The 27,566-nt window shown below is 37.7% G+C and overlaps 1 protein-coding gene across 6 annotated transcripts in view; it reads right to left on the bottom strand.

Annotated features, from left to right (window-relative positions):
- Window positions 1-27,566, bottom strand: part of KDM4C (lysine demethylase 4C) — a 389,491-nt gene that overhangs the window by 117,539 nt on the left and 244,386 nt on the right. For all 6 annotated transcript variants that reach the window (XM_087444566.1, XM_087444572.1, XM_087444571.1 and 3 more), the window contains 3 exons: window positions 18,753-18,934; window positions 16,692-16,905; window positions 14,063-14,139 (listed from right to left, as the gene is read on the bottom strand). In XM_087444566.1, coding sequence (XP_087300692.1) covers window positions 14,063-14,139; window positions 16,692-16,905; window positions 18,753-18,934 — 473 coding nt within the window. The remainder of the gene's footprint in view (window positions 1-14,062; window positions 14,140-16,691; window positions 16,906-18,752; window positions 18,935-27,566) is intronic.

Below are 27,566 nucleotides of genomic sequence, written 5' to 3'. Positions count from 1 at the left end.
AACTGAAAATAACACTAACTATTCAATAATGAATTTAATTGAAGTGTGCATTTCTTTCTGATTCATAAAAACAAATTCCAATTGATTTACAGACCTAAACTCAAAAACAAAACAGAACTATAAAAGTATTAAAAGAAATTTGGGGCAAATATATTGATGAATTTAGGATAAATATGACTTCTTAACCTAACATTTAAAAGATAAAATGAGTATTGAAAAAATTAACAAATTTTGACTATATCAAAATTTTTCAATTCTAAAGGATAAAATATCATACAAATTAACATAAAATAAGAAAATATTTCCAATATAAAACAAAGATTGTTATACAGAAAATATTTTTTTAAAAATCCACACTTCTGAAAAATAGACAAAAGATTCAAAGACTCGTCATTGCCAATAAACATAAAAAAGATACCCAACTTCAAGTATAAAGGAAATGAAAAATGAAATAATGAGATACAACTTCTGATTTTTAAATCAGAATATACAGTTTTGGCATCTGTGAGTTGTTATGGTGGCTTTGGAGAGGAATTTGGCATTATCAATCAAAATTTTAAATGGACATAAATTATGACTCAGCAATTCAACTTCTTGGAATCTATCTTAGATAAACATTTATTTCTATGCAGAAGGAGGAATGTACAATGACCATCATTTAATTTCTGTTTATAATAGAAAAAAGTTATCTCTGGGAGGAACTGGAATTATCACCTGCTTAGATTTTATTTGTAACCTCTGAATTTTTTAATTTAAGAATACATTCAAGCTTGAAATTTAAAATAGTAATGAAAAAGATACGGTAAATCCATAAATACTGAGTCACTAAGAACTACACAATGTAATATTAGGTGAAAACTCTAAGGCATGTTAAATAAACTGTGATACCACTGGGTCCCCCAAGAACAGCAATCCATAGCATTAGTTTATGCGTAGAAACAATCTGAAAGGCCCACTGACAAAACATTATCAGTAGTGTTCTCTAAAAAATGAGATTTGAGGGCCAGCCCCATGGCATAGTGGTTAAGTTCAGCACACTCCACTTTGGCAGCCTGGTTCACAGGTTTGGATCCCGGCACGGACCTACACCACTCATCAGCCATGCTGTGGCAGTGACCCACATACAAAATAGAGGAAGACTGGTAAGAATGTTAGCTCAGGGAGAATCTTCCTCAAGCAAAAAAAAAAAGAGGAAGATTGGCAACAGATGTTAGCTCAGGGCAAAATTAGCTCAGGGCAAATCTTCCTCAGCAAAAAAAAGAAAAAAAATAAAAGAGATTTGAGCATTTGAGAGTGCTGGGAATGGGAGACTTGCCTAACAATGGTTAGTACTCTTATATTACAAAAAGAAAACCCACAGATACACAAAGAAATTAAATCTTTTTCATTAAATATATGTAATTTAAAATTAATATAACTATGGAGGTTTATCCCATTTTTTTCTATGTTTTTACTTAAATGAAAATTTTACATGGGCATCTATGATTTCTTCCTGAGTCTTTCAGTGTATGGAGACTTCTTTCTAATCTAACCTAAGGAGATACCCAAACTGCTCAGCCTTGCAGAACAAAATAAATAAATAAGATTCAACAGTGCTCGTTGCCAGCCTTGTTTTATCTTGTGTTTAATGAGCATGCCTTTTCCAGAACAATAACACCCAGAATAAAATGACTCACTATTATAAAGATTTAGACATATTGCTAGTCAACCAATGTTCCCTAAAAAAAAAAAACAAAAAAAAATACTGAAATGCCTGTTACAACATGATTACTCCATAAGGCAGCTGTTATTCCTATCTCCCAAGTTCAGCATTAAAAGATCCATTCTGTTATATTCCCCCCCTCAGGGCAGCTAAAAGCTGAATGAAAGAGTATAAATTCAGATCATATTCTGAATATTGTACCTTCCCTGCTTCGGTCCCTTTCCCTCACTTAATGCCATTCACAAAATCCCCTTTTAGCAATACCAAGTATTCGTAAAATTTGATTTCCACTGAGACGAACAGCTAGCATACCAATTTACAACATGGAATGATTTCTTTACAGCTCAGTTATTAAACCACGACAAAGAGCGTTTATAATCAAAGTGCTGACACAACATTAACAACAATGGAGAGAAGGACATCGTTATAATACAGCTATCGCACTTGTTCATCATCTTTAGCAGAGGGAACTCATGTTCCAATGGCTCCTCTATAAAACATCAGTTAAAGAAATGCCAATACCAACATTCTCAGGCTGCCTCGTAAGAAGCTCTCATTTCAGCTGACATATCCATAAAGTGCCACTAACGCCAATTTTCAGTGCTACAGAAAAATTATGAGATTTTGAAGTACCTCCCCACACCCACACCCTTGTTGATCTGACACGCTCATAACAGAAATGCAAAACCATAAAATAGGGCTGTCTGAGCTGGGAAAACAAAGAGTAATTAATCACATTAACGGAAAACTAGCTTACAAAGTGCTGATCAACAAAACATGGAAGAACCATTTCAGGAGATGCGGCTCATTTATCAGGGTTGGAGAGAGGACAGGAGCTCACACAAGGACAGGACTGGCATGAATTCCGAGTGATTAGGAAACTGAATGACAGGTTTCCTGCAGTTATCTTCTGAATGGAAATTCCACAGGCTCCAATGAATCTTATAGTAGTAAGCAGTTCTCTAATTTAGATGCCCACATCTAATTTGTATTCTAAGTGAAAACATACATTCATTCAAGAAATACTGGTTAATCACCATGCTGTGTTCTAGACACTGGGCAACAGCAGTGAATGACAAAGATCCTGACCTCAGCGAACTTACATTCTGGTTGGAGCAGAGACAAACTAAATCAGTAGATTATTTAGGTGGTAGAGGATGTTCAGTGCTATGCAAGGGGGGCCATGGAGTTATCCATGGAAAGGGGATACCGGCAGACCCTGGCCTTTTCTAATAGGAAAGGTGGTCAGAAAGTAAGAGGAAGAATATCTGATACGGCTTCACAGCCCATGAAAAAGGTGACACTTTACTCTGACTGAGATGGGAAGCCACTGTAAGATCTGAGCTCAGCAAGGACAATCTGACTTAACATTTTAATTGGATCATTCCAACCGCTGTGTCGACAGCAGATAATAGAGGTTTAAGGGTAGAAGTGAGAAGAGAAGTTAGCAGGTTACTGCCATAATCCAGGAAAGAATGAGTGGATTAGTCTGGGTAAAATCAGCAGAGGTGATTAAGAAGCGGCCAGGATTCTAGATTCATTTTAAAAGGAGACAAGAGAGGATTTACTGTCAGACAGACATGGGGAATGAGAAAAAGACAAGCGTCAGTTCTAATTCTAAACTTTTATTTTTTATTTTTTTTTTGGTGAGGAGATCAGCCCTGTGCTAACATCTGCCAATCCTCCTCTTTTTTTGCTGAGGAAGACTGGCCCTGGGCTAACATCTGTGCCCATCCTCCTCCACTTTATATGGGACACTGCCACAGCATGGCTTGCCAAGCAGTGCGTCGGTGCGCGCCCGGGATCCGAACCGGCGAACCCCGGGCTGCCTCAGCGGAGCACACGCACTTAACCGCTTGCGCCACCGGGCCGGCCCTAATTCTAAACTTTTTGGCCTCAGCAGCTGGAAAGCCTGGAAATAAGGAAGCCTGTAGGAGAAGATCTGGAATTCAGTTTGGCACGGGGTGAATTTGACATCTATTGGACACGCGAGAGGAGTTGCTAGGAAGTCGGCCATACAGACCTGCACCTCAGGGGAGAGGCTGCGCTGGACGTAGAAATGTACAAGCCATCAAAGACTAGATGCTGTTCAAAACCATTAAAGCCATGAGATGGGATGAGATTACCAAATGGGTTAATGCACAGAAGAGTCCCATGTTTTGAACTCCGGGGAGTGGAAAGAGGTGGCTGGTAAAGGAGGAGGAAAAGCAGGAGAGTGTGGGGTCCTGAAAGCCAAATGAAGACAGTGCTTCAAACAGGAGGCAGTGATCAACTGATGGTGCCGGTGAAACAGAAGTTCCTAAGGGGCAAAGCCTGTGACTGAGTAAGTTTAAGAGAGAAGCAGGGGAAAGAATTGGAGAGAGTGAATAAAGACAAGTCTTTAAAGGAGTTTTGCTAGACACAGGTGCAGTGGAGAAATAGGGTGGGAGCTGGTGGGGAGGAAAGATCAAGAGAGGGTTCTTTGGTTAATTTGAAGATGGAAGAAATAACAGCTTGTGTGGATGATGATGAGAATCATCTGGAGAGGGGAACATGGATGATGTGGGAAAGAAAGGGATAAATTATTGGAACTATGATCCTGTGTATAACAGAGGGGACGGCCTTAGGTAGATGTTATAGGATATTATAGATATGACGCAGGTGGAAACTTGCAGATCTCTACTGACAGCTTCCTGTTTCTCGGTGAAATATGAAGTGAGTTCATCAGGTGAGAGGGAGGATGGGGGAGAAGACGGGGAAGCTTCAGGTGACAGAAGGTATGAAGCAGTCAACCAGAAGAGTGGTAGGTTAGCGTGAATGGATGATGGAAATGCAGTATGAATTACTGGCACCACTGAGGACACACCTATAGCTACAAATTGAAAGCAAGAGCAATCTGCACGTTGGATGTTTCTCCACAGCCATGTTGGGGTACACGCGTGCAGGCACAGAGTAGAGAGTTGGATTTACCAGAATTGAGTTATGCCAAGGGAGAATAACAAAGTCAGAAAGCGGCCACTGACGGGCCGGCTCCGTGGCTTAGCGGTTAAGTGTGCGCGCTCTGATGCTGGCGGCCCGGGTTCGGATCCCGGGAGCGCCCCGAGGCACCACTTCTCCATCCAACGTGAGGCCGAGTCCCACGTACAGCAACTAGAAGGATGTGAACCTATGACATACAACTATCTACTGGGGCTTTGGGGGGAAAAAACTGAATAAATAAAATCTTTAAAAAAAATATAAAAAAAAAAAAGAAAGCGGCCACTGTAACTATTTAAATATCATCATAGAACCATTTGTATGAAAGGAAAATAGAAGAATATAAAGTCATACACAGCGTTTGTTTCAAATTACATTTTTTTCCTGGATCTATCTTTCTAATGGCATTGCTTACACCAGTATAAAAATTAACTTGAGGTTTGCAGAGCACCTATCTGGTAGCAGGGTAGCAAGCCTGGCACACGCTTGGTGGCAAGGAGAAGCAGCTCTATAATTTAAGACTGGTAGAGGCAATCTATACGGAACTTAGTGCATTTACATAATAGTATTTCCAGGATCCTGAGCAAAGTACTTCAAGTTGAACATATATCTTACTTTGTTAAAACTGTACAACATTTGGCTTTCAAATAAAAACCCAGCTGGTTATTCTTTCTTCCCAGCATGACCTTCAACAACAAATAGCCAAGTACATGATTTCTTCATCCTGCCACTGGACTAATTTTTGCCATTCATGAGAAACCTCTGCACTTCTTCCCTCTCCACTCTTCCTAGGGATCTCTTTCCTCATTGTTTAGGAGATGTGCCTTGTAGACCAGTGACCTCCGGACATGCACATCCTGGTGTGTAGTACAGTATGTTATGCTCCCCATAATGTCAGTCATTATTCTTCCTGACTTTACTTGTGCTCTCTGCTTGAAGCACTTAAGATTAATGAGGCATTTGTTCTCAATCAAGAAGCTATTTATGAATATAGTTCCACTTACAATAAGCTATGTAGACTTCTCTTTCTTTCTCTCCATTGCCAAGGGCAGGGGCAGGAGAGGGGGGAGGGAGGGTGATGTTTATTGAGCAAAAGGGAGAAGAAAGAACAGAAAAAAATGAATTGTGATTTTTTAGCCTGTAAGCAGTTCCCTAACAGAAAGGCCTTCACATCATAGCTATGCTGTCAGGATAAATGATATCTGCCAATGTGCTGTTCTATTTGGTTAAAGTAAAATAATTATTAACACCTTGCCCTCTATGAGCCAAGGTTTAAGTCTGCAGCTGTTCAGAATAACCTGCCTCCTCAGGAGGCAAGAGGTAATTCTGAACCCAGATACGTTACCTCAAGTGGGAGAGTGTGGTCCTGGCCAGGGGCTTGCAGGGACACCTCAATGGGGAGGAGCAATGGCGTAAGCATCCACTTGGCTACAAACGGCCAGGCCCACTTGTCAATGTCCTACCTTTAGCAAGAACAGAGCCTTTCTTTTTCTACTAGTTTTACTATATATGTCAGCCTTTTAGGCTGACAGCCTCTCATCACCTGGTCTTGACAGTGTCCCATGGAATAAAAAAAATACAGCAAAAAACACATCACAGGGAGCGGCAGTGCCACCATGACCCCTCAAGGCCATAAGCCAATCTCATCTAAAAATCAACCGCTCTGATCTATAAAGCCACTTCAGAGCCCTTCACAAAAGAAAAATGTCACCGCTGTCGTCAGTTGGGAAATTGGATTCAGGAGATTATCCAGTTCTGGGAAAGTCCACAAGGCAGAAACTAGAGTAAATATGAAAGGGTAAAGAAACTGCTCTACTCAACCACCCACTAATCCTAATTATTCCATGTTAAGTAGATAACCAATTACACTAGAAGTTAGTGCTGGCTTTATTTTCAATGTAAACTAACAAAAATCATTCAAAAACACTGTTCAGAATTAGGCCAGTTGTTCAGCCCTCTTTCCCCTCTAAAAACAACTAATTGAGGAAAGAGTCTAGGCCTACGAATCTGGAGGCCTGAGTGATGCCATGAATCGGGCTCTCTTACCATACAGTGGGGGGATCCTGAGCAAAGGACTTACTCTCTCAAACACCCAGTTCAGCATCTGTAAAACGAGATTTCTGATATAGAAGAATTCTTTAGTCTGTATCAGTATTAAATTTTATGGAAGCTAGGAAAATTCTATCCCTGGTACTTATATTAGTTTATATTTAAATCAGTAGTTATTCTGAATTTGTAGGTCAAATGCTAAAAAATGAAATTTTACTTTTTTTAAAATGGAAGACTTCCAAGTGCCAAATGATTGGCAAGTTCTAACATCTATTTATAAGTACCACTATTTTTATTTGGGAAGTTGAAGAGGAGATATAAAGATTGTGTTCTGGGAAAGGATGACATAATGCTCAACCACACCAATTTTAATAATCTCCACCCTTAGAGAACTCCTACTTTAGACAGACAGCAATACCTTCAGATTGCTACCTTCAATGGAGTGTAGTTAGCGTGGCTTAATAACAAATGTACTTCCATCGATAGGAGCGAGCCTCAATGCAATGTGGGAGTCAAAGACTCTCCCGATAGACAACCTTCCTCCATTATTAGAGTAAATATTAGAGAGTTCCAGGGCTGGGGGCTTCATAGTTCCCAAAGATTACCAGTGTTCCAAGAAGACTCATCATTTTTACCTGAGACTTAAGAGTTGAGAGTAAAGAAGAAGGTACATTCCAAAGATCAGGAGTTCAGATAAATATGCTCCAATGAAAGTATTAGATTCTTTAGCTCACAAGCTTTAGCAACACTGTGGGGGTAGGTTTTGTAAAGACTACTACCTCAGGTACTACCACAATTTAACTTTGTGACTACAATTTAAGCAAAGAAAAGACTACATTTTCTTTCAGAAGCCAAAAAATAGGTATGCGCAGCCTTGGAGAGCATGAAAGGCAACAACCATGACCCATTGTATAGATACCACCTATTTACAATCAAGCAATAAAAAATAAATAGACGCCAAAATGTTTATTTTTAATCACTGCAAACTGCATATTCCAGTCTTTGTAAGAGGAAAGGAAATGCTAATTCCAAATGAACATCAAAGTACAGCTTGCTCATATCTAATTGTTACTCCATCTTTAAAAACAAATAAGCAAAATAAATGGCACAGTGAATAAATGTTTGGCCAAGGTGCAAACCTACTTCATGTTTGGGTTTTGATTTCTTAAAACCATTTTGGGAAAAAAAAACACAATGTTACGTTTGTTATACATATACAACTTTATTATTCTACACAGTACAATGAATGCTCTTCAATTGATAATAAATGTGTGCAATTACCTAGTTTATGCATTTCATTACACAGAATGAAAATTCTAACCTACAAACTATTGTTTTTTAATTTTTCACTATAAAAATCTACTTTTTTCATAGCATGGCAATATTCATCCAAGAATATAATATATCGCTGGTGTTTTTACACGTATTACTTTCAAATGAAAACATTCAAACAAATTCTCCTGAATTAAGTTTAATGGTATATATTGAAATAAAAAGGAACTTACACGATAATGTGTATTGCCATGCATTCCCAAACAGCAGGTTGATAAAGTTATAGTAAGGCCTTGAAGTCACTTTTTAAAAATCAAAGAAAGTTTCCTTTCGCTCATGAAAACTATACTAATTCGGTCAACAATTACCAGTGTCACTTCTATTCCTACACTTTTTTGTTACTCATCACCCCTGACTAGGTTAACAAGTGCATAAATAAATTTAGTTTTCTTGAGTTACCCCAACTCTTAAGGAAAACTAATTAAAGCAAAATGGAAATACAAAGCAACACAGAATCAAGGGATTTTAGGGTCAGAAGATCTAGGGATGTTAGATACATATCTCTAGTTGAACCTTCTCATCTGTATCACTGTATCATGTGCCGCATACCAACTTTTCGGTCAACAACAGGCCGCATATATGATGGTGGTCTCATAAGATTAGTACCATATAGCCTAGGTGTGCAGTAGGCTATCCCATCTAGGTTTGTGTAAGTACACTCTATGATGTTTGCACAATGATGAAATCGCCTAATGAGGCATTTCTCAGAATGCATCCCCGTCATTAAGCGATGCATGACTGTACATTGCTTTTAAATCTTCCTTTAATTTAGACTTTGTTTAGATTATAGGTATGTGAGCTACTGCATCTATGCTGCCCACCCCCCAAGAATTCTATAAGGTAATAAAAAAGCTTCCTAGTAAGACATAGCACGAACGATACTTTATTTGAAAATCTTCACACTGGCAATGAAAAACTACAGTACAGGCTTAATGCTGCCATGGGCAGAAGACTGGCAACTTATGATTTGTCAAAGTCATAAATCTGATGATGTGACTTTCCCTGATAAGTCACCAATCTTCACATGCAGTTTTCACTCCTATCTATGACATTAGAACAAAATCTTAGAGCCCCCACCCCCCTGAAACGACCCTGAAGAAATATCCAAATTGCCTGGAAAGAAACCACCACAAAAGAGCCTCAATACCCCTATATGTTAAAGAGAGAAAATCTTATCCAGATTCCTTTTTGGCCTGCTTATATTTATTTATTCTTTAGAATTCTCTATTATAAATTCTTCAGAAAATATTATAGAAAAACTTTTTTTTTTTTTTTTGCTGAGGAAGATTTGCCCTGAGCTAACATCTGTTGCCAATCTTCTTCTTTTTGCTTGAGGAAGATTTGCCCTGAGCTAACATCCATGCCAATCTTCCTCTATTTTGTATATAGGTGGCCGCCACAGCATGGCTGCCGACGAGTGGCGTAGGTCCACACCCAGGAACTGAACCCCAGGTCACCGAAACGGAGCACGCCAAACTTAACCACTAGGCCATGGGGCCAGCCCCCAAATCCTCCTATTTTTTATTAGCATACTACCTCTTACTACTCTTTACACTGTTAGACACATGGTAAAAGTAAGTATTTAGGTCACCAGCCCATTCCAGACATTTAATTAACATCTTCCTTCATAATTAGAAGTGTAGTCCTAAGGTAGTGTTCAGGCATTTCATAGAACTACTGAGACTCAAAAAAATATATTTTTCAATGTAGGGATAAAAAAGAAAACAGTGGCAAAAACCTTGAAAAAAAGCAATACAAATTCTGTATTTTTATAGTGAGAATATTAGCATTATATTTTTAATCAGTTGTAACTTGTAGTCATTATACCGTGGAAATCAATAAACAAATTAGACACAAACTATAGTAATTTAGGTCAAAAGTGATTTGATTCACATTAAGAATCAAAATAACAAGAAACACATGCTAAAATCAGAGTATTGACATTCTACCCCTAAAAACAGAACTTGGTAATGCTTGGAATGTGCTCTAAAGTGAGACTATAATGAAGGAGTAAAAACTGCTCCAAAATGAATTATATAAATAGTCACAAAAGGGTTGAAAACAAACAGAGCTGAATAATCTGCTAAAGCTGGATTATAAGCCATAAACTCTAACACAGCTTTCAGAGAGTTGTGTCTATTTATCTGAGCAGTACCAAAATAGGACAAAGTAGTGATATTTAGTTAGAATGATTTGATATACAACCTAAACCTCAGGGCAGACAGGTATTTGGGGGTTCTTTGACTATTTCATTTCATTTCATTTGAATTTGGGCATAGAGCCAGGATCCTAGAATCGAAGTTAGGATGTAATCCAAAATTTGTAACTAATCTCTTCCTCCAACACATGCAGTTGAAGCTGCAATACAGCTTCTTGTTTCTTACTTTAATTGACATGAATAGATAAAGTAAAGAAATCATAGCAAAAATGAAACACAGTGAGGACTAAACCAAAACCTTGGAAATGGTGAGAGCATTAAAGATCACACATAAAGGTCCGGCCCATAGCACTGTGAACACAACCTTCCTACTTTATGCTCTACTAGTTCAGAAATAATCCAACACTATACCAGGTGGTAGGGGTGTTACAGAGATGAAGGAGACAAAGTTCTGGCCTCCAGTTGCTTAAAAACTAGCAGGGCAGTTGGGTTCAGAGTGACGCCCACTCTATAGAATTGGTAAATAAAAAGACAGCTGGTCTGTGAGCACTGATCCCCATATACCCTCAGCTTTGATCTTTGCATATACTCCCAGCTACCTTGCCCAGGCTGAAGTTAAAAAAACCAACTATCTTCTAACATATGAATTCACTTAATCATTTATTGTCTGGGATTGGATGAAATAATCTCTAAGATGCCTTTGCCTTCAAAATTTAAATTATCGATGCTTAACTCAATGAAATAGTTACTATTTTAGTCATCCTCTTTTTTTCCAGCTTTATTGAAATACAAATGACATATAACATTGTGTAAGTTTGGGGTGTACAACACGATGATTTGATATATGTATATATTGAGAAATGATTACCACAATAAGGTTAGTTAACCATTCATCACCTTACACATAGTTACCTGTGTGTGTGTATGTGGGGAGAACTTTCAAGATCTGCTCTCTTAGCATCTTTCAAGTATATAACTAGGTATTGTTAACTATAGTCACCATGTTGTATATTAGATACCCAGAATGTATTCATCTTATAACTGCAAGTTTATACCCTTTGACCACCTTCACCCATTTCCTCCACTCCCCCTGTCCCTGGCAAGCACCAATCTACTCTCTGTTTCTACGAGTTAGGTTTTTTTTTAGTTTCCACAAATAAGTAAGAGCATACATACTTGTCTTTCTCTGTCTGACTTCTTTCACTTAGCATAATACCCTCAAGGTTAATCCATGTTATTACAAATGGCAGGATTTCCTTCTTTTTTTATGGCTGAATAGAATATTGCATTATGTCTGTGTGTGTGTGTGTGTGTGTGTGTGTGTGTATACACACCACATTTCCTTTATCCATTCATCCATCAATGGACACTCTTTTTAAAAAGAATCTTTAAAAAATAGAACCACCACATACAATTCTCACAAATACCTTAGGAAAATGAACAGAGGGTATTTCAGTCTACCCTCTCCTTATCCTCAAGATTTTCAAAGTACTCATCATAAAAGGAAACAGAATTAACTAGAACAACCACACTTGTTGTATAAACATATGTTCCAAGCAAAATACACTATTGGAGTATTTTGCATTCATGATGAATAAGTTTTACCTTCACAAAGTATGTTTAAAAAGAAAACCCCAAGAAACAATTAAGAATTAGAAGTAGTGAGGTACAAGCCAGCAGTGAAGTATCATCTGACCTCCCCTGCACTGTTAGATTTCCATTAGCTTCTTTAGAGCCTCCATACTTAAGAGGAGGTCTAGGGTTCCTCTGGAACCTAAAACTGACAATGTGAGATTGATTCCTGAAGTCAGATCTGAAGATACTTTTAAAATGCAATCATTCCAGCTACAAAATCCAAAAAATCATACACAAGTGTTTAGTAAAAATTAATATTGCAACACTCATTGCCATACCAAATAAGGGTGTTAAAGCCAGAATATCAATATTATCAGTTACTTCTCTGCAATACTTAAACTGCAATTCAATCATTTCTCTGGAGAAAAATTTAGGAATAGAGCCTCTTAGACAAAGTTCACTCAAAATGTATCAATTGAAAAAACAATTGGCTCACTGTGAATTTGGATCATTTCCAATTAGAAATAACAAATTATGTGGGTCTAAAAAAATCACTGTAAAGTTGTATTCAAGAGTTCCCATTTCTATTACAAATTAGAAGAGATTTACATGGTACCAGTACTAAAATACGAAAGGCATATGGTATCTTCAACGGTGCAAGGGGTTAAGATTAATAGAAAGATGCTATAAATTAGTTCCAAAGAGTGACTAATCTAAGTATTTCCTTCTTAAGACATGCTAAAGGAAAACAGCAAAATCGATCAGAAGCAGCCTTAGAAACAGTGGGTGGCCTAGGCCTGGCTCTGCCATGCAAAGGGCAATGGTACCTTGGATAACAGGACTGCTCGGTGTGTGAGCACAGGAGCCAAGCAGTAACTGTGGATGGAACAGAGAACTCTTCATGCTTTGGTGAACTGGATTAGACTATCACTAATTTCTAAACCTATATTTCAGGGTAAATGAGAGGACATCACTGGTCAAAGTGATTCTACAAGGCTTTACTTTGGCTCATACAATAGGAAGAGGACCTGCATGGTAAACGAGAGCTGAATATATTTATTATAGGAGGACTTTCTGGTTAATTTAAAGATACTCCACATTTACATAGTTTTTGTTAACAATGATCACACCAAAGGAAATACCAAGATGTTTTCTGGGCCCACTAATAAAAAGACTTCTTATGTTGGAGATGTTACCTCTAACATCAAATAGATCACATTATTTGGACAGTAAAGAGTGACCATTATTTTCCCTTGTTTTCCCCTCACTACCCAAAGTGAATGCCATCAATAAAATCATTCAAAAGGACATCCTCACGGATGCCTTTAATTTATAGTCACCATACATCCATTTCAACACTGAGAGCTGAACATACATAATCATGACATAAATTTTCATCATGCAAGGCATTTGCCTTACATTGTCCTTCAGGTTTTTAAGTTTGGTTGCAAGGAAATTTAATTCACTGTCATTAGAGATCATTGAAGAATAAAGCAAATGCTACTATTACAATTGAAATCATCTCAGAGCTGAGCATCTGCTCTGAGATCCACAGTGAGGGAGAAAGTGTTGTGATCAGCCAGGTCCTCACTTTCAAGAATATTGTGATACCTCTTGACAGAGAATTTTTAAGAAAAATTAAGGTAGAACATAATTAAATGGCAAAATGAGTGACACAGGTAGTAGATTGATGGAATGGAACTCAATGCTTAGAAGTAAGCTAAAGTTTCAACAGGGACTTCAGGAAAAACAATTTAGATGAAGAGGAATCTATGTCCCCCAAGTGGGAAATCATGTGTTGTTAAAGTTCTGTCTCAAGTTCACTGCAATGCCTGACATAGAGTAGACACTAAAATTTGTTGCAGTATGAATGTATGAGTGAATAAATGGGGAAAGACCTCATGCTAGTTGAATAGTTGTGCATGAGCATGGTTTCCTCGGGGTCAATGAGGATCCCCACCCTGATTGTTACTTAGAATACTTATTTTCAAGAATTGCAAAACAGAGTTGGGCAGGAAAATGAAATAATATTTTGGACCTTCTCTGATAAACTAGCAGTCTCTGTAGGTTCCTGAGTAGTGGAATGACACCTAGAAATTTATTTACTATTTCTACAATGGATATAGAGCCACCATGTAGGATGATTTAGAAAGAGAAGACTAGAAATACAAATAAGCGTGGAATTGCAGACAAAAGCATGTGTACAATATTACCTTACCCTAGATTTAAATGTGTCCACAGTAGATGGAGTGAGAAGAGGGGTTAAGAGATTACTTAAATATGCCACTTACTGCTGTCCATGCATTTCTTTTGCACCGGGCACACAGCCATCCATCACAGATCTCATGAGAAGGGATACCATAACAACCTATAAAATAACAGAATGGATCCATGAATTATAACATTGTGACAATATTACACATCTTAGCACTGAATAATAAAATCAGAACAACTGCCTACCATACCATTTTTGATTCTTAGAACAAAACATAAGCCAGGCTGTCTCAAAGATCTTTCAGTTCTCACGCCTCATAGCTAATAGGATGTCGGTCCCAGGAAATATGAGAATGTGGGTCTTAATAGTTACCAATGCTCACAATAGTTACCGTCGAGAATACTGATGATAATTCTTAAATAGGCAATAATAAACTTTCTAAACTGTCAGATCTAGTCCTTTACTCATGCAAAACATATTTCAAAATAAGTTGTAATTCATGAAGCAAAGTTTAGAAAAGTTTTAAAATAAAACAATAAACTTTGACATAATTTTTTTTTTTGAGGAAGATTAGTCCTGAGCTAACATCCACTGCCAATCCTCCTCTTTGTTGCTGAGGAAGATCGGCCCCGGCCTAACATCCATGCCCATCTTCCAGTACTTTATATGGGATGGCGCCATAGCATGGCTTGATAAGCAGTGCATAAGTCCGCGCCCAGGATCTGAACCCGCGAAACCCAGGCCAATGAAGCAGAGCGTGCAAATTTAACCGTTACACCACCAGGCTGGCCCCAAAATAATATTTTTTAAATTAATATTATTTAAAATGTTTAATTAGCTTTAAGTTCAGTGATAGGGACAAAGGATGCACAATCCACAGTTAGTGATGAAGAGATGTCTTCAATTACTTGTCTTTTCAATACATGCTGGACTCAAAAAATAACTATGTAAGAAGATAGCTGATGATGCAAATATATGTAGCAATTATAGGGTACCAACAAACATGGGTTACTCTGATTTCCTAAAATAACAAGGTTTGGAAAGATTTAAATGAGTAATTTTTAACATTAAATTTCTATAAAATTTGAGCTGGGAAGAGAAAAATAACAGAAATGTAATTACCCAAGAAAAAGCCTATCATAGTTAACCAAGATCATAAAATGTTTTCAAGCACATGTTTATGAAATATTATGGCTGAATTGCATAGCTAGTGTGTTCAGGAGTCAAGATTAAATCCTAATTTTTTTGTGAAATGGTGCTTTGCTTCATATATACATATAACAACGTAGGGTGAATATGTGTGTGTGTGTGTTACAAATTGATATAAATACAAGAAGGTTGCTATGATTATACTTCAAGCAGATTATGTTCAAATCCCTTGGGGAAGCTGATAGTACCTAATTAATAAGTAATGACAGGGTCGGCCCCGTGGCTTAGCGGTTAAGTGCACATGCTCTGCTACCGGCAGCCCGGGCTTTGGATCCCGGGCACGCACCAACGCACCACTTGTCTGGCCATGCTGAGGCCACGTCCCACATACAGCAACTAGAAGGATGTGCAACTATGACATACAACTATCTACTGGGGCTTTGGGGGGGAAAAAAAAGAAAGGAGGAGGATTGGCAAGAGATGTTAGCTCAGAGCTGGTCTTCCTCAGCAAAAAGAGGAGGATTAGCATGGATGTTAGCTCGGGCTGATCTTCCTCACAAAAATAAAATAATAATAAGTACATGATAGATAGTGAGGCTATTTCAACCCTAATATAAGACTGGCATTGCTCTGAGGTAAATACAGAAAGTAATACCTATATGACAAACCATTCATACTACAGTGACAGAGATACACCATACACAAGTATGTTAACACAACGTGTGATTTCGTAAGATCTGGAATATTAAAATGCTTTAAAATAGAGTTGTAGTATATAATAGATCCATTTTACTCATTTTAGAGGATTTACATGGCAAGTCAATAAAAAAATATATTTACCACTTATGCAATTATGTAAAAATACCAAATTGAGACAGGTATGGAGCCTAACCATCTCAGTCCTCAGGGAAAACAACCTTCTCCCCTGAAAGTCCATAGAGATCTCCATCTCCCTACCCTTACAAAGAATAAAAATTTAACTCAATAATTAAATTTAACAATAATTTCCAAAATCACCAAAAGAATATTCATTTCTCTTTAAAAGGTCACAAAGAGGGGCTGGCCCAGTGGTGTAGTGGTTAAGTTAGTGCACTCCGCTTTAGCGGCCCAGGGTTCGCAGGTTCAAATCCTGGGCATGGAGCTACACACCAGCTGTCAAGCCATGCTTGTACCCACGTACAAAATAGAGGAAGACTGGCACAGATGTTAGCTCAGCAACAATCTTCCTCAAGCAAAAAGAGGAAAATTGGCAACAAATGTTGGCTCAGGGCCAATCTTCCTCACCAAAACAAATAAAAAATAAATAAAAAGTCACAAAGAAAAATAGTCATGAAGCAACATCAGAGATTAAAATTAAGTTTTTACTAACTGTATCTTAAAATAAGTAAAATTCAAACATGTGAAAAGAGCCCCATGACGACCCCACGTCTGGACCCCAAACAAACGAACAAAAAAAACAGACTTGCTCTCCACTGACATTGCTTAAAATTGGATAAAAAAGGATGATTATAGCTACTCATATTTTGATTAGAAGAAACGTTGGGAGATTCATTTACTTGCATGAACCCGTACACAGCACTTTGCACAGGAAATCAGAAGACTTGTTCCATCTTCTTCCAGGAAGGCATTAGGTGGAGAATATTCTATATTTTCTTCACTATAAATAAAACACATCTCTGGAATGAGGGGCTTAGTCTTTCCACCTGAAGTAACCACTTCGTCTAATTTTGTCTCCCATCTAGAATCATTTTCTTCATTGCTGCTATCTGGCTGAAAAACACAATATTTCCACATGAGTGAAAACCATGGAAAAGAGCTCATCACTTGTTCTGGTCACTCAAATCCGCGGACAGCTGCTCCATCCACTAACTTCCAGCTTCTCTTCTTCCTCTCGTCCTCCTTGACCCAACTATGAGCTTTCTATCCACGCTCCTCCTCAGGCTCATATAGAAGCTAAGCTGTAGGAACAAGAGGATATGCTGTATGTCTGCTGGCAAAAGAAGAAAGTGATGAGCTACTAAAATTATATTCTTAAAGAGTTCATGAAAAGCATCAATTTTGATGATTTTTTTTTTTTGCTTCTTTATTTGCACTAGGTTGACAGACCTGGTTTCATTTACTGAAGAATACTGCCTGGTTACACCCAAAGGAGCGTTTTTAAAGACCTCAGTTTTAATCTGGGCAATAGTATTTGGAGAGGTTTTGAAGTCTTTTGCCTCACCACAAAGTTCTAAAACAGTAAGACAGAAAGATCTGGTAAATGTAATGAAATAAGAAAGGATAATGTGTAAAACAAAATTGTCATCTCTCACCAATATATGAAAAATACTTAGTGTTTATTTGAAATTCTAATTAATGAACCAGAGAGCTCCTATTAATAAATTTCTCCAAATTTTATAATTTTAGTTGGAATTCTTTTAATTATTGGGGAAATATACAGGCAGATTATGATACAAAAATAAGAATCAGTAAAAAGCTAAGTTTTTCCAAGAAAACACAGAAATTTAATGACTAAAAGGAAAACAAAAATGTTTGTCACTCATCGGTGCCACATTCAAAGACGAGTGAGTCAACTACTTCCTCTATTTACAAAGATCTGAAAATGTGGCAAATCACACATTTTCATGGTCTGAAATATCTGAACAGAATAGCATTTAATTTACATGGAACTCTAAGAAAGATGTGATCTTGAAAAAGTTGTTTCTGAATCTATTAGTGAAAATACAACCTGGAACACAATGTTCATATCAAAATACTTTATAATATACAGTCATGAGCTGCATAACATCGTTTCTGTCAATGATGGACCACATTTCCAATGGTGGTCCCATAAGATTAGTACCATACAGCCTAGGTCTGTAGTAGGCTATACCACGTAGGTTTGTGTAAGTACACTCTGATGTTTGCACAATAGCAAAATGGCCTAACAGCACCTTTCTCAGAATGTATCCCTGTTGTTAAGCAACACAGGACAGCATTATATCTTAAAATGGATCAAGCAGTTCCACGCTTACTAGATTCCTAAAGATCATTTTGTCTATGTTAATGCTGGAGAATGTGGCCATCAGTGAGCCATTATCAGTAAAACATATATGGAGTAATATTTGAAAACAACATCTTGCATAGCTGGCTGATGAGGGTGAACTGAACAATTCAGTTTCTATTGAGTTTTGCTGTGTCTTTTGCATGTCCCACATGGGAAGATGAAGAAAGACATTTTAAATGTGGGCCCAGAGCTTGACATCTGTATTACTGAGAGTGACATTTTCAAACATAAAACAGAGACTAGGTCTAAGTTCTCTCTGCAAGCTTCTACTATGTTTAAACTTTAAGTTATGTGTTTCTTGGTGAAAGAGGCAGAAAGAAAGGCTGGAATTGCCCCTTGACTGAAATAAACCAAGATATTTAAAAATGATAAAAGTCTGTCAGAGAAATATCTCTAAAGTGGCACTCAGAAATTCTACTTGCTGTTTTATGATGGCCATTAGCTACATAAGTATTAATGGCTTCCTTTTCATGTGCGTACTTACCTTACAATGATTCACCTGTGTTTTTCGTCACACAGAAAGTACAGCAGTGAAAGGAAACCTTGATGTGACGCCCTCCACCCTCATTACCTTGTAGTATGGCATGAGGAGAGCACAGATGGCGCAGTGGGGCTCCATTCTGGCCATGGCTGCATTATACTCTTGCTCAGCCGCAAAGTTTGGGGACTTCGTCTGCCAAAGGTGGACCAGAGGCTTGGCCCAAGACTCCGTTTCTTCCACTTCCTCCTCAATTGATGGAACCTCAGGCAATTCTTAAGAGAGAGGGCATGAAAACACAGTGAGCATGAGACTCAGGGGAAAACAACAACCCTGGTTATAAAAGAAGCAAACATTCCAAAGAGTCTGTGATACTAACGTCAGACAGGAAACCTATTTTATCTTTTAAACACATTCTGAGAGAAGTGGAAGAAAAGGAGTTTCCCTTTCACCCTCCTCATCCTTCAAGGACTAGATCAGATCTGACGGCCAGACAACCAGCCTCCTTTCAACACCTTCCCCATCCCTGCCAGGAATAACTAAACTGCTCCCTCCTTTCAACTTCACTACTTTTGTGTTTCTACTGCTACCATAACACCTGGTAAAATAAATTTATATGTCTGAGATTATCTTCCAGCTAGCAAAGGAATTCACCAGTTCAGTAACTGCCTTACCAATATTTTTTGTTTCCTCATCTAGCATAGCACATGGTTCAACAAAAATTTATTAATTGGACTTAATTAACTTTGGGGTTCAAGAATTCATGACTTGTTAACAACATTTACCATATAATGAGCACCAATAATGAGCACCAATAATGTGCCAAGCAATGTACTGGCATTATATGGAAATAAAAGACAATCTCTACGTCAAATCTCCTTATCTGTTCAATATAATGCCCCAAGGAGGTCAAATCTCTTAAGCATGTATATCTGCTAACATGAAAGGGGCAGAGATCTACTCCATAAAAATACCAGTTTACAAAATTTTATAGAAGGCCAGAAAAATATAGAAAGACATAACAAGTTAAGAGAAAAAATTCCTTATGCCTATAGCAGAGGACAGTATCTCAGGGCAGGTGGCAGCCACCATGGCTACATGTAGTACTTAATGTCTAGAGCTGTGATGCATTCTAAAACTCCTCACCAGTTATTGTCCAAGTCTTTTGAATAAATACCATATAGTAATGGCCTCTAGCTCCAAGCACGGCTGTTCCTGTGAACCAGTGTGTTCCAGTCCCTGCCTTGTGGACTTAACCTGTTTTAGAAAAAGTCAAGGCAGATTTGCTCAGGTTGAAAAATACGAAGGGTTGAATGAGGCTGAAAACAACTCAAAAGACATCAAATATCAACTGAATAAAAGGGAACATTTCTGTGTCCATGTTGGTGGTATTATTATTATTATCATCATCATCATCATCATCATCATCATCATCATCATCATCATCATCATCATCATTATTTAGAATGGAAAATGCTTCATACTCAGGCAGGGGCAGTGTCTGAAAACAAAACAAAAGGTAAGAACCTTTGCCTATATTTGCGATGAAGTACTCTGACACTAAATGAAAACTAGTTCTACCTCTGTTTTCCTACAATACACAACAGAAGACTTACTGCAAAGACTAAGATTTGACAAATGAAAGACAGGAGTGAAAAGTTAACTAGGAATTGAAATATCGTTAATTCCTTAACTCATAGGCTAATATCTCCCACATATATAGTAAAACTGGGATCTAAACAAAAAGAAATCCTTGGGTTTGAATAGCTGTTGCTACTTATTGGCTCATAATAAATTATCATATCACTTGCTTTATTCTAAAAGATTAAAACACACATAAGACAGATGATGCTCTTACCCCTTTAGCTGATCATAAGCTAACATGATAAGTTCTCAAAATATTCTAGGGATGGAGAAAATATTATTTAATCCTAAAAGCCTAGTGATAATGAAAAAGAAGTAGGGGAAAAGGACAATTCCTGATAATGGAGCCAGAGAGCAGGAGGGTGCAGGCAAGGCCGATGGCAAGACTTGACTTAGTAGAGCCTGATCCAACTTGAGCTTGTCCTCAAGGCTTCTCAACACCTGCTCTACAGCTGTCCTTCCCAAAGATGAAGTCATACTCTGGCCCAAAGAGCACGTGTCTTCTGTTTGGATGCTCTCCGGGCCAGAGCACACAGTGAACACTGTAACTACGTAATCCTGTAAATTAAAAGCAGCAGGCAGCAACACTATGGAGCACCAAGCACAGAGACCTGTCTGTCCAGAGACCTAGCTTTAAATTCAAACCCTTTGATTCAAAAAGGTTGTGGTTTTGGATAAGATAGATTCTCAAATGGTGATAACTCCTTTCTCACCTACTTCAGGGGTTTTTTCCTTTTTAATATCAAAATGAAATAGTAAATGTAAAACGTCTTTTTAAACTCTAAAGTGCTAAAGTTCTTTGTAAATTCTGAAGTGATATATAAATGTATAGATTATTATGCAAAATCCATCTAATCATCTTATTTTCATTTGATCTGTTTGTCAATGGACTGCTGCAATATTTTTTAGGGGAGAAAAAAGAGAATTAATCATAAGTATTTGATGATGATTATTCAGATTTTAATTTAGCTTTAAAAGTAAAAAACGTTGGGGTTGGCCCCATGGCATGGTGATTAAGTTCAGTGCTCTCTGCTTCGGTGGCCCGGGATCACGGATTCAGATCCCCAGCACGGACCTACACCTCTTGTCAGCCATGCTGTGGCGGTGACCCACATACATAATATTGGCACAGATGTTAGCTCAGGGCTAATCTTCCTCAAGCGAAAAAAGAGGAAGATTGGCCACAGATGTTAGCTCAGGGCCAATCTTCCTCAGCCAAAAAAAAAAGGGTAAAAAATGTTGGCACATTCTTGAAGGTAAATATCTTGTCTTCCTGAAATTTCCTCATCAAATTACGCATCCCTCCTCTATCTCTAAGATAGATAACCACAGCACTGTTTAGCATAGACCAACCCTGGCTACAAGATTTATGAGATTCATATAACTACAAGTTTCAATCCCTTACAGAACCAAAAATGTTTTGGGGGGAAGTTCCTTCGGGATATGTAAATACTTTCATCATCAGGTACTGCCAAATGGAAACTCTCCCTGTCAGCCTCTAAACACCTTCCTCTGCTCCTGTTCCTGGTTCCTTTTCAGTGTACCCTCATCTACTTACTTTTTTAAAAAATACCTTCTATCTTCCAATACACAGAAGAGGAAAAATGTTTTTTCCATTGTAGCTTCTAAATGTTTTGTTGGCATCACTATGCCTAGGAATTTCTTCTCTTCCTCCATTTCTTCAACTACAGTTGACTAATGAACCTCTAAACATTTCACTGTAATCTCACTGGTATATAATTACCTCACAACATGATGTATTTTGTAACGTGCCGTGCAATGAAAATAGACCATACTGTTTTATAGATTTTTAAAATATCAAATTAGTTTACACACACCCTCATGAAAGAAGAGGGCAGGAGCAGACATTATTAAACACAAAAACATGGACATTGTAGGCATTTAATGAATACCAATGTTTCTACTAGTATAATTATATCTTCTTTTAGTATACCAGCATACTAACAATCAGAAGATTGTGCACAGCTCTGAGTCTCATCCTGAAGGCCACAGTTTGCTGTAGAATCAGAAGAGAGTGAAGTAAAGGAGAGATCCCTTGCTATAAGTGTATCAAAGTTTTGGAAATCTGTGAAAATGTTTAGCCTAGAACTCCCTTCTTTCCCAACTGAATTCTCAGTAAGAACAAAAGAAGAGCTAGTAATATAACAGCAGTTCTCACAGAAAGATCTGTGGACTCCAAGAGACACACAACACAATTTCACGGGGTCTGTATGGTCAAATATACTTTCATAAAAATACGAAGATGCTATTTGCCTATGTCACCCTGTTGACATTTGTAATGGTGATACAAAAGCAGTGGAGGACAAAAGTGCTGGTGCCTTAGCTTGAATCAAGGCAGTGACACCAATGCAGTCATTATATTCTGGACTACTTCATATTGGGGGGGGGGGGGGGGGGCAGTTTCACTTAATGCCTTGATGAAGCCAAAAAAAAAAAAGTATCAATTTTATTAAATTTGTGATAAAATGGGATGCAGGCATAAAGTACTTCTGCTGCACACTGAAGTTCAGCAGTCGTCTTGGGGAAAAGTACATGTGCAATTAGTTGAATCTCAAGTTGAATGAGCTGCCTTTTTCATGGAACACCATTTTTACTTGAAAGAATGATTAACAAACAAACTATAGTTATTCAGACTTGGTTGTCTGGCAAGAATTTTTATAAAAGTGAACAAAGAAAGCCTGTCATTTTAATAAAAAACTATTGAGAGTATTTGTTAACAATGGTAAATTCAAGCTTATGAATCAAAATTAGATTTTGGAAAACTTGTATCCATTATCATGAGCATGACAGCTTCCCAATAAAGCTGTTTCTGATGGGATTGACAGTGATAATATCAAATATAATTTTTAAATATTGTATAAAGTGACCTGTATAACTCAGATCTTTGTCTACCAATGCATGATGTTACCAAATCATGCATGCATAAAATAATCAAAGTGCAAGATAGACCAAGGAATATTTAGCTTCACAGAGTACAAAAAGTTCATTGATGTGATTTCAGATTCCACGTTGCAACTAATCTTTAAAAAACTACCTTTTGTCAAGTTTTGGTGTAGTACCAAAGAAGAATATCCATAATTATCTGAAAAGGCTATTAAAACACTGCACCTTTTCCAACCACATATCTGTGCAAAGCCAGACTTTCTTCATATACTTCAACCAGAACATACTGCAACAGACTGAATGCAGAAGCAGATAGGAGAATCCAATTATTTGTATTAAATCCAATATTAAAGACCTTTACAAAAAAAGTAAAACAATGCCACTCTTCTCTTCACTTTTTATGGTTTTGGAAAATTGTTATTTTTTTATGAAAATAAATGTAGCTGTTTATGCATTTATTATTGCTCCTTTAGATGAATTAACATATTAAAAACTGTTCCTGATTTTCCCTGTTTTAACTTGCAGCAAAAAAGCATCCATTAGGGAAACCCATGGCAAGGGAAGGAAAGAGACAAAACAAAATGAAATGAAATCTCTTTGGGGTCCTCGAAACGTTCAAGAGCATAAGGGGTTCAGAGACCAAAAACGTTGAGAATCACTGACATACACATATGCATTTTCATCCAAAAGTATTAGGATCACAGAGTCACTGTCGAACAATACAGCCCTAATAAAACTGGCGTAGGCTATGTTCTCACAGCCAGGAAAGAATTTCATAAGCTGTTTTCCTCAATCAATGCGTGATGCTTAATCAAAAAGAAAACAAGTCAATACTACAAGAAAGCTTCCTCTCCCCTCGGCTCTTTCATTAAGGACTGCAAAGTTTGCCAGCTATAGTAGAAAAACAATTCTATGCCAATAGCACTTAATTTTCTTTTTTTCTTGGTAAGTCTCTTACTTCATGGTGGAAATCTAGACTCCTAAACTGTTATATCTACAAAAACATTACCATTACCCTGTAGCAAGTAAATACAGTCAAGAAAAGCATGAGCGTAAACACAGAGCAGTTCCTTAAATTTACACAAGCGAATTCACAGAAGCAGGTTACAACACACATCCACACACCACGTTCTCAGGAACTTTGTGGAAACATAAGCAATGGCTGAAGCAGCCACCTATGAAGGGCAGCCAACCCCCCAACAAGCAGTACTGTGACGGGGGGATGGAGAAGACAGATACCATCTTGGATAAACATACTGAAGTAACCTGTTGAAAACGCCGCTGCCATACCAGCAGACCTTCCATAGCTGCTTTGAAAATTTTCAACTGCGGTATCACTAAAAAACAGTAAGTTGTTTTATTTTATAAAAGAACTTGCCTATAGACCAAACACAAAGTTTCTGGATCATGCACACAATACACTGAAACTGTTGTTTTTTAGTAGCAGTAATCTTTCTGACATACCTAGGAAACCAAACTTTGCCTCTGAGTCTGAATACTTCTGGCAGAAATAAAAGCTCTTGGAGAAAGGTAGTGGGAATAGATGTGCACACAGAACCCAAGAATAGTTCTCAAGAAGAAATAAGAGTTAAACCAACAATATTTGATTTATAGATGTGACAGCTGGGTACTAAGAGGCTGACCACTTCTGCCTCTACAATTACTTGTAGATAAAATCAGTTAGTAGCCCCTCACAGACAGCCTGCTTACAACTCCCCTCCATCCTTCCCCAATGTGTCTTAAATGCATCTCCAAAATGATCCTCCCTGCTTACTATTCAAATCATACTCCCTGTGATACTGTAATATAAAAAGAAACATATATTTGGTCTTTCTTCCAGTTCCTGGCACAGAGCTTCTAAAACCCTTGGAATTTCCTGAGTGATATGAGTGAGAAGAGCACCACTGGTTAAAATATTTGGTCTTAGTCCCCAGTTCGTGATACAGGAGCTTCTAAGACTCTTGGGATCTCAGAACTGAGTGTCTTTTGTATGCTAATGAGATGACTGGTGGCTTGGGGGGCCCCTAGATGGATTCAGGATGGGCGCTGGTCACCAGAAAGACCAAGCATGACTAGAGAGTTGGCACTTCAGCCCTACCTCTGACCTCAGGAGAGGGGAGAGAGGCTGAAGACTGAGTTACTTGCCAAAAGACAATGATTTAATCAATCATGTGGGCAAAATGGAGCCTCCATAAAAACCTTAAACAACAGGGTTCAGAGAGCTTCCAGATTGGTGAACATATTGAGGTGCTGCGAGGATAATGTACCTGAAGAGTGCATGAAAGTTCTGCACACATCTTCCTCCACCCCATACCTTGCCCTCTATATATCTTCTTTTAGGCTGTTCCTGAATGGTAAACCATTAAATGTAAGTAAAGTATTTTCCCGAGTTGTGTGAGCCATTCTGGAAAATTATCAAACCTGAGGAGGGAGTTGCAGGAACCCCCAGACTTGAGAGCCCACAGGTCAGGAGCAAGGATTTGGCCTCTAAGTGAAGGCATCTTGTGGCACTGAGTCCTTAACCTGCGGGAGCTACACTAACTCCAAGTTCTTAGTGTCAGAAATGAACTAAGTTGTAGGACAACCAATTGGTGTCTGGAGAGTCGGAGAATTGGTTAGTTTGGGAAAAATAACCCACACATTTGCTATCAGAAGTATTCTCATTTGTAGTACCCACCCACTCCTCAGGAACATAAACAACAATTCTGTTTTTCAAAAGATCAAATCCAGTCTCAGTTAAACAATGTAAAAAATTAGGTAAGAAATGTAATAAAGCCCCTGTTTGTGGTCTAGAACAATGGTTATTCAACTATTCTGAGGTAAGCATGGCTACAGGAGTAGAGCTCTGATCAAACTCTATTAGAATAAATTAAAATAATGTTTCATTCATGCAATCTCTGTGGTCTTAAAGTTTAGTTATACTCCTAAATCTCAGTTTATTCACATGTAAAATGAGTAGAAGATTATATAAATTATAGGGTTTTCTCCAACAGGTTATACAGGATACCAGCCATAAAGCTGCTACTCATTAGTATGCAAGACCTAGGGCTTCAATAGATGGTGGTTCCTTCCCTTCTGGGTCTCCAGCATAACCTGTGGAGTCTCCAGCATAATCTTTGCAAAAATCACCCAGAAAATTTTCATCCAGAAAATTACTTAAATTGTATGTCCTAAATTTTAAACTTTTAACATGACAAGACAGATTGGAACAGGAAGAGCCAATCCAGACAGACATCCAGTTATCTCCTATATATACATATTTCTATCAAAAGATTTATTCCGTCAGGAAAAAAAGGCTTTATTCTCCCATTCAGTCAAAAACAACACTGAGTATTATTTATGATAAAAAAAAGATCACTGTCCCTTACAAAAGTATCAAAAAGAAAGTGCTCATTTAAAACTACATAACTAAATTATGATATGGCCATATTATGCCAGTATTAGGAAAAGTGCCTCTGAAGAATATTAATGAATTAATGAATATACACATTATATAACATATAATATTAAGGGAATATGAATATTATACTAATAGATGAAAAATCAGGAAAAAAAAACTATGTATGGAAAACAATGTCAATTCTATAAAAATATATTTAGAAGTCTGGAATAAAGGAAAGGGGTTTTTAAGTTTTTATAATTATAATAATATGCAATCTTTAAAATTAAAAAAACTGCAGTCAGCGTAATATTAGGTAGGTTCTATGAATTGAGGGAAACCTTACTTTAAAAGCAGACATGTCAGATTTATTCACTCCTCAGTGCAGTCTTTTTGAACAAATTTTGCTTATTAAGTGAAAATAGATTTCTCAACAGAAAAACACGTGGGCCATTGTGGAAGGGCTGCTGCCAGAACTTGCTGATAGAACCTGTCAGATGGGAAAAGCCATCGACTCTACTACAGTACAATTTCTGTTCACCAATCACCACAATGATGTTGCTGCTGGGGTTCTGTTCCAGTGATGTCTTTTGGCTGCTATAGCACTATGCTCTGCTATGAGGAGCACAGCAGCATCTGTCATCTTTCAGGCACTTGAGCAAAATCTCAGTCCGGGGAGGCATTATATATGGTTTCAAATATCCTGGAGGAAATTGTGTGTGTGTGTTGGGCCAGTGGGGGGAGGGGGAGCACGACACAAGAGCATGAGTGAGTTACCCAAAAAAGCAAAGAAATCCGAACTTGGGAACTTTACTATTCTCATACAAACTATTGTAAATCTGTATACAAACTGTATTTCAATGATTTTATGAACCGCTGAGTTTCAAAGGTTTGTAAAGATGTGTTCAAAGTACAAAAGAGAAAAAAATTACAGGACTTTTAGGTATGATTTTACTGGGAAGTGGTGACATTAAGAAAAA

The sequence above is a fragment of the Ceratotherium simum genome, chromosome 20, assembly GCF_057802395.1.
Source record: "Ceratotherium simum simum isolate JZ-2026a chromosome 20, ASM5780239v1, whole genome shotgun sequence".
NCBI lineage: Eukaryota > Metazoa > Chordata > Mammalia > Perissodactyla > Rhinocerotidae > Ceratotherium > Ceratotherium simum.
Note: the sequence above shows the minus strand (reverse complement) of the source record. Positions and strands in the feature narration are given on the sequence as shown.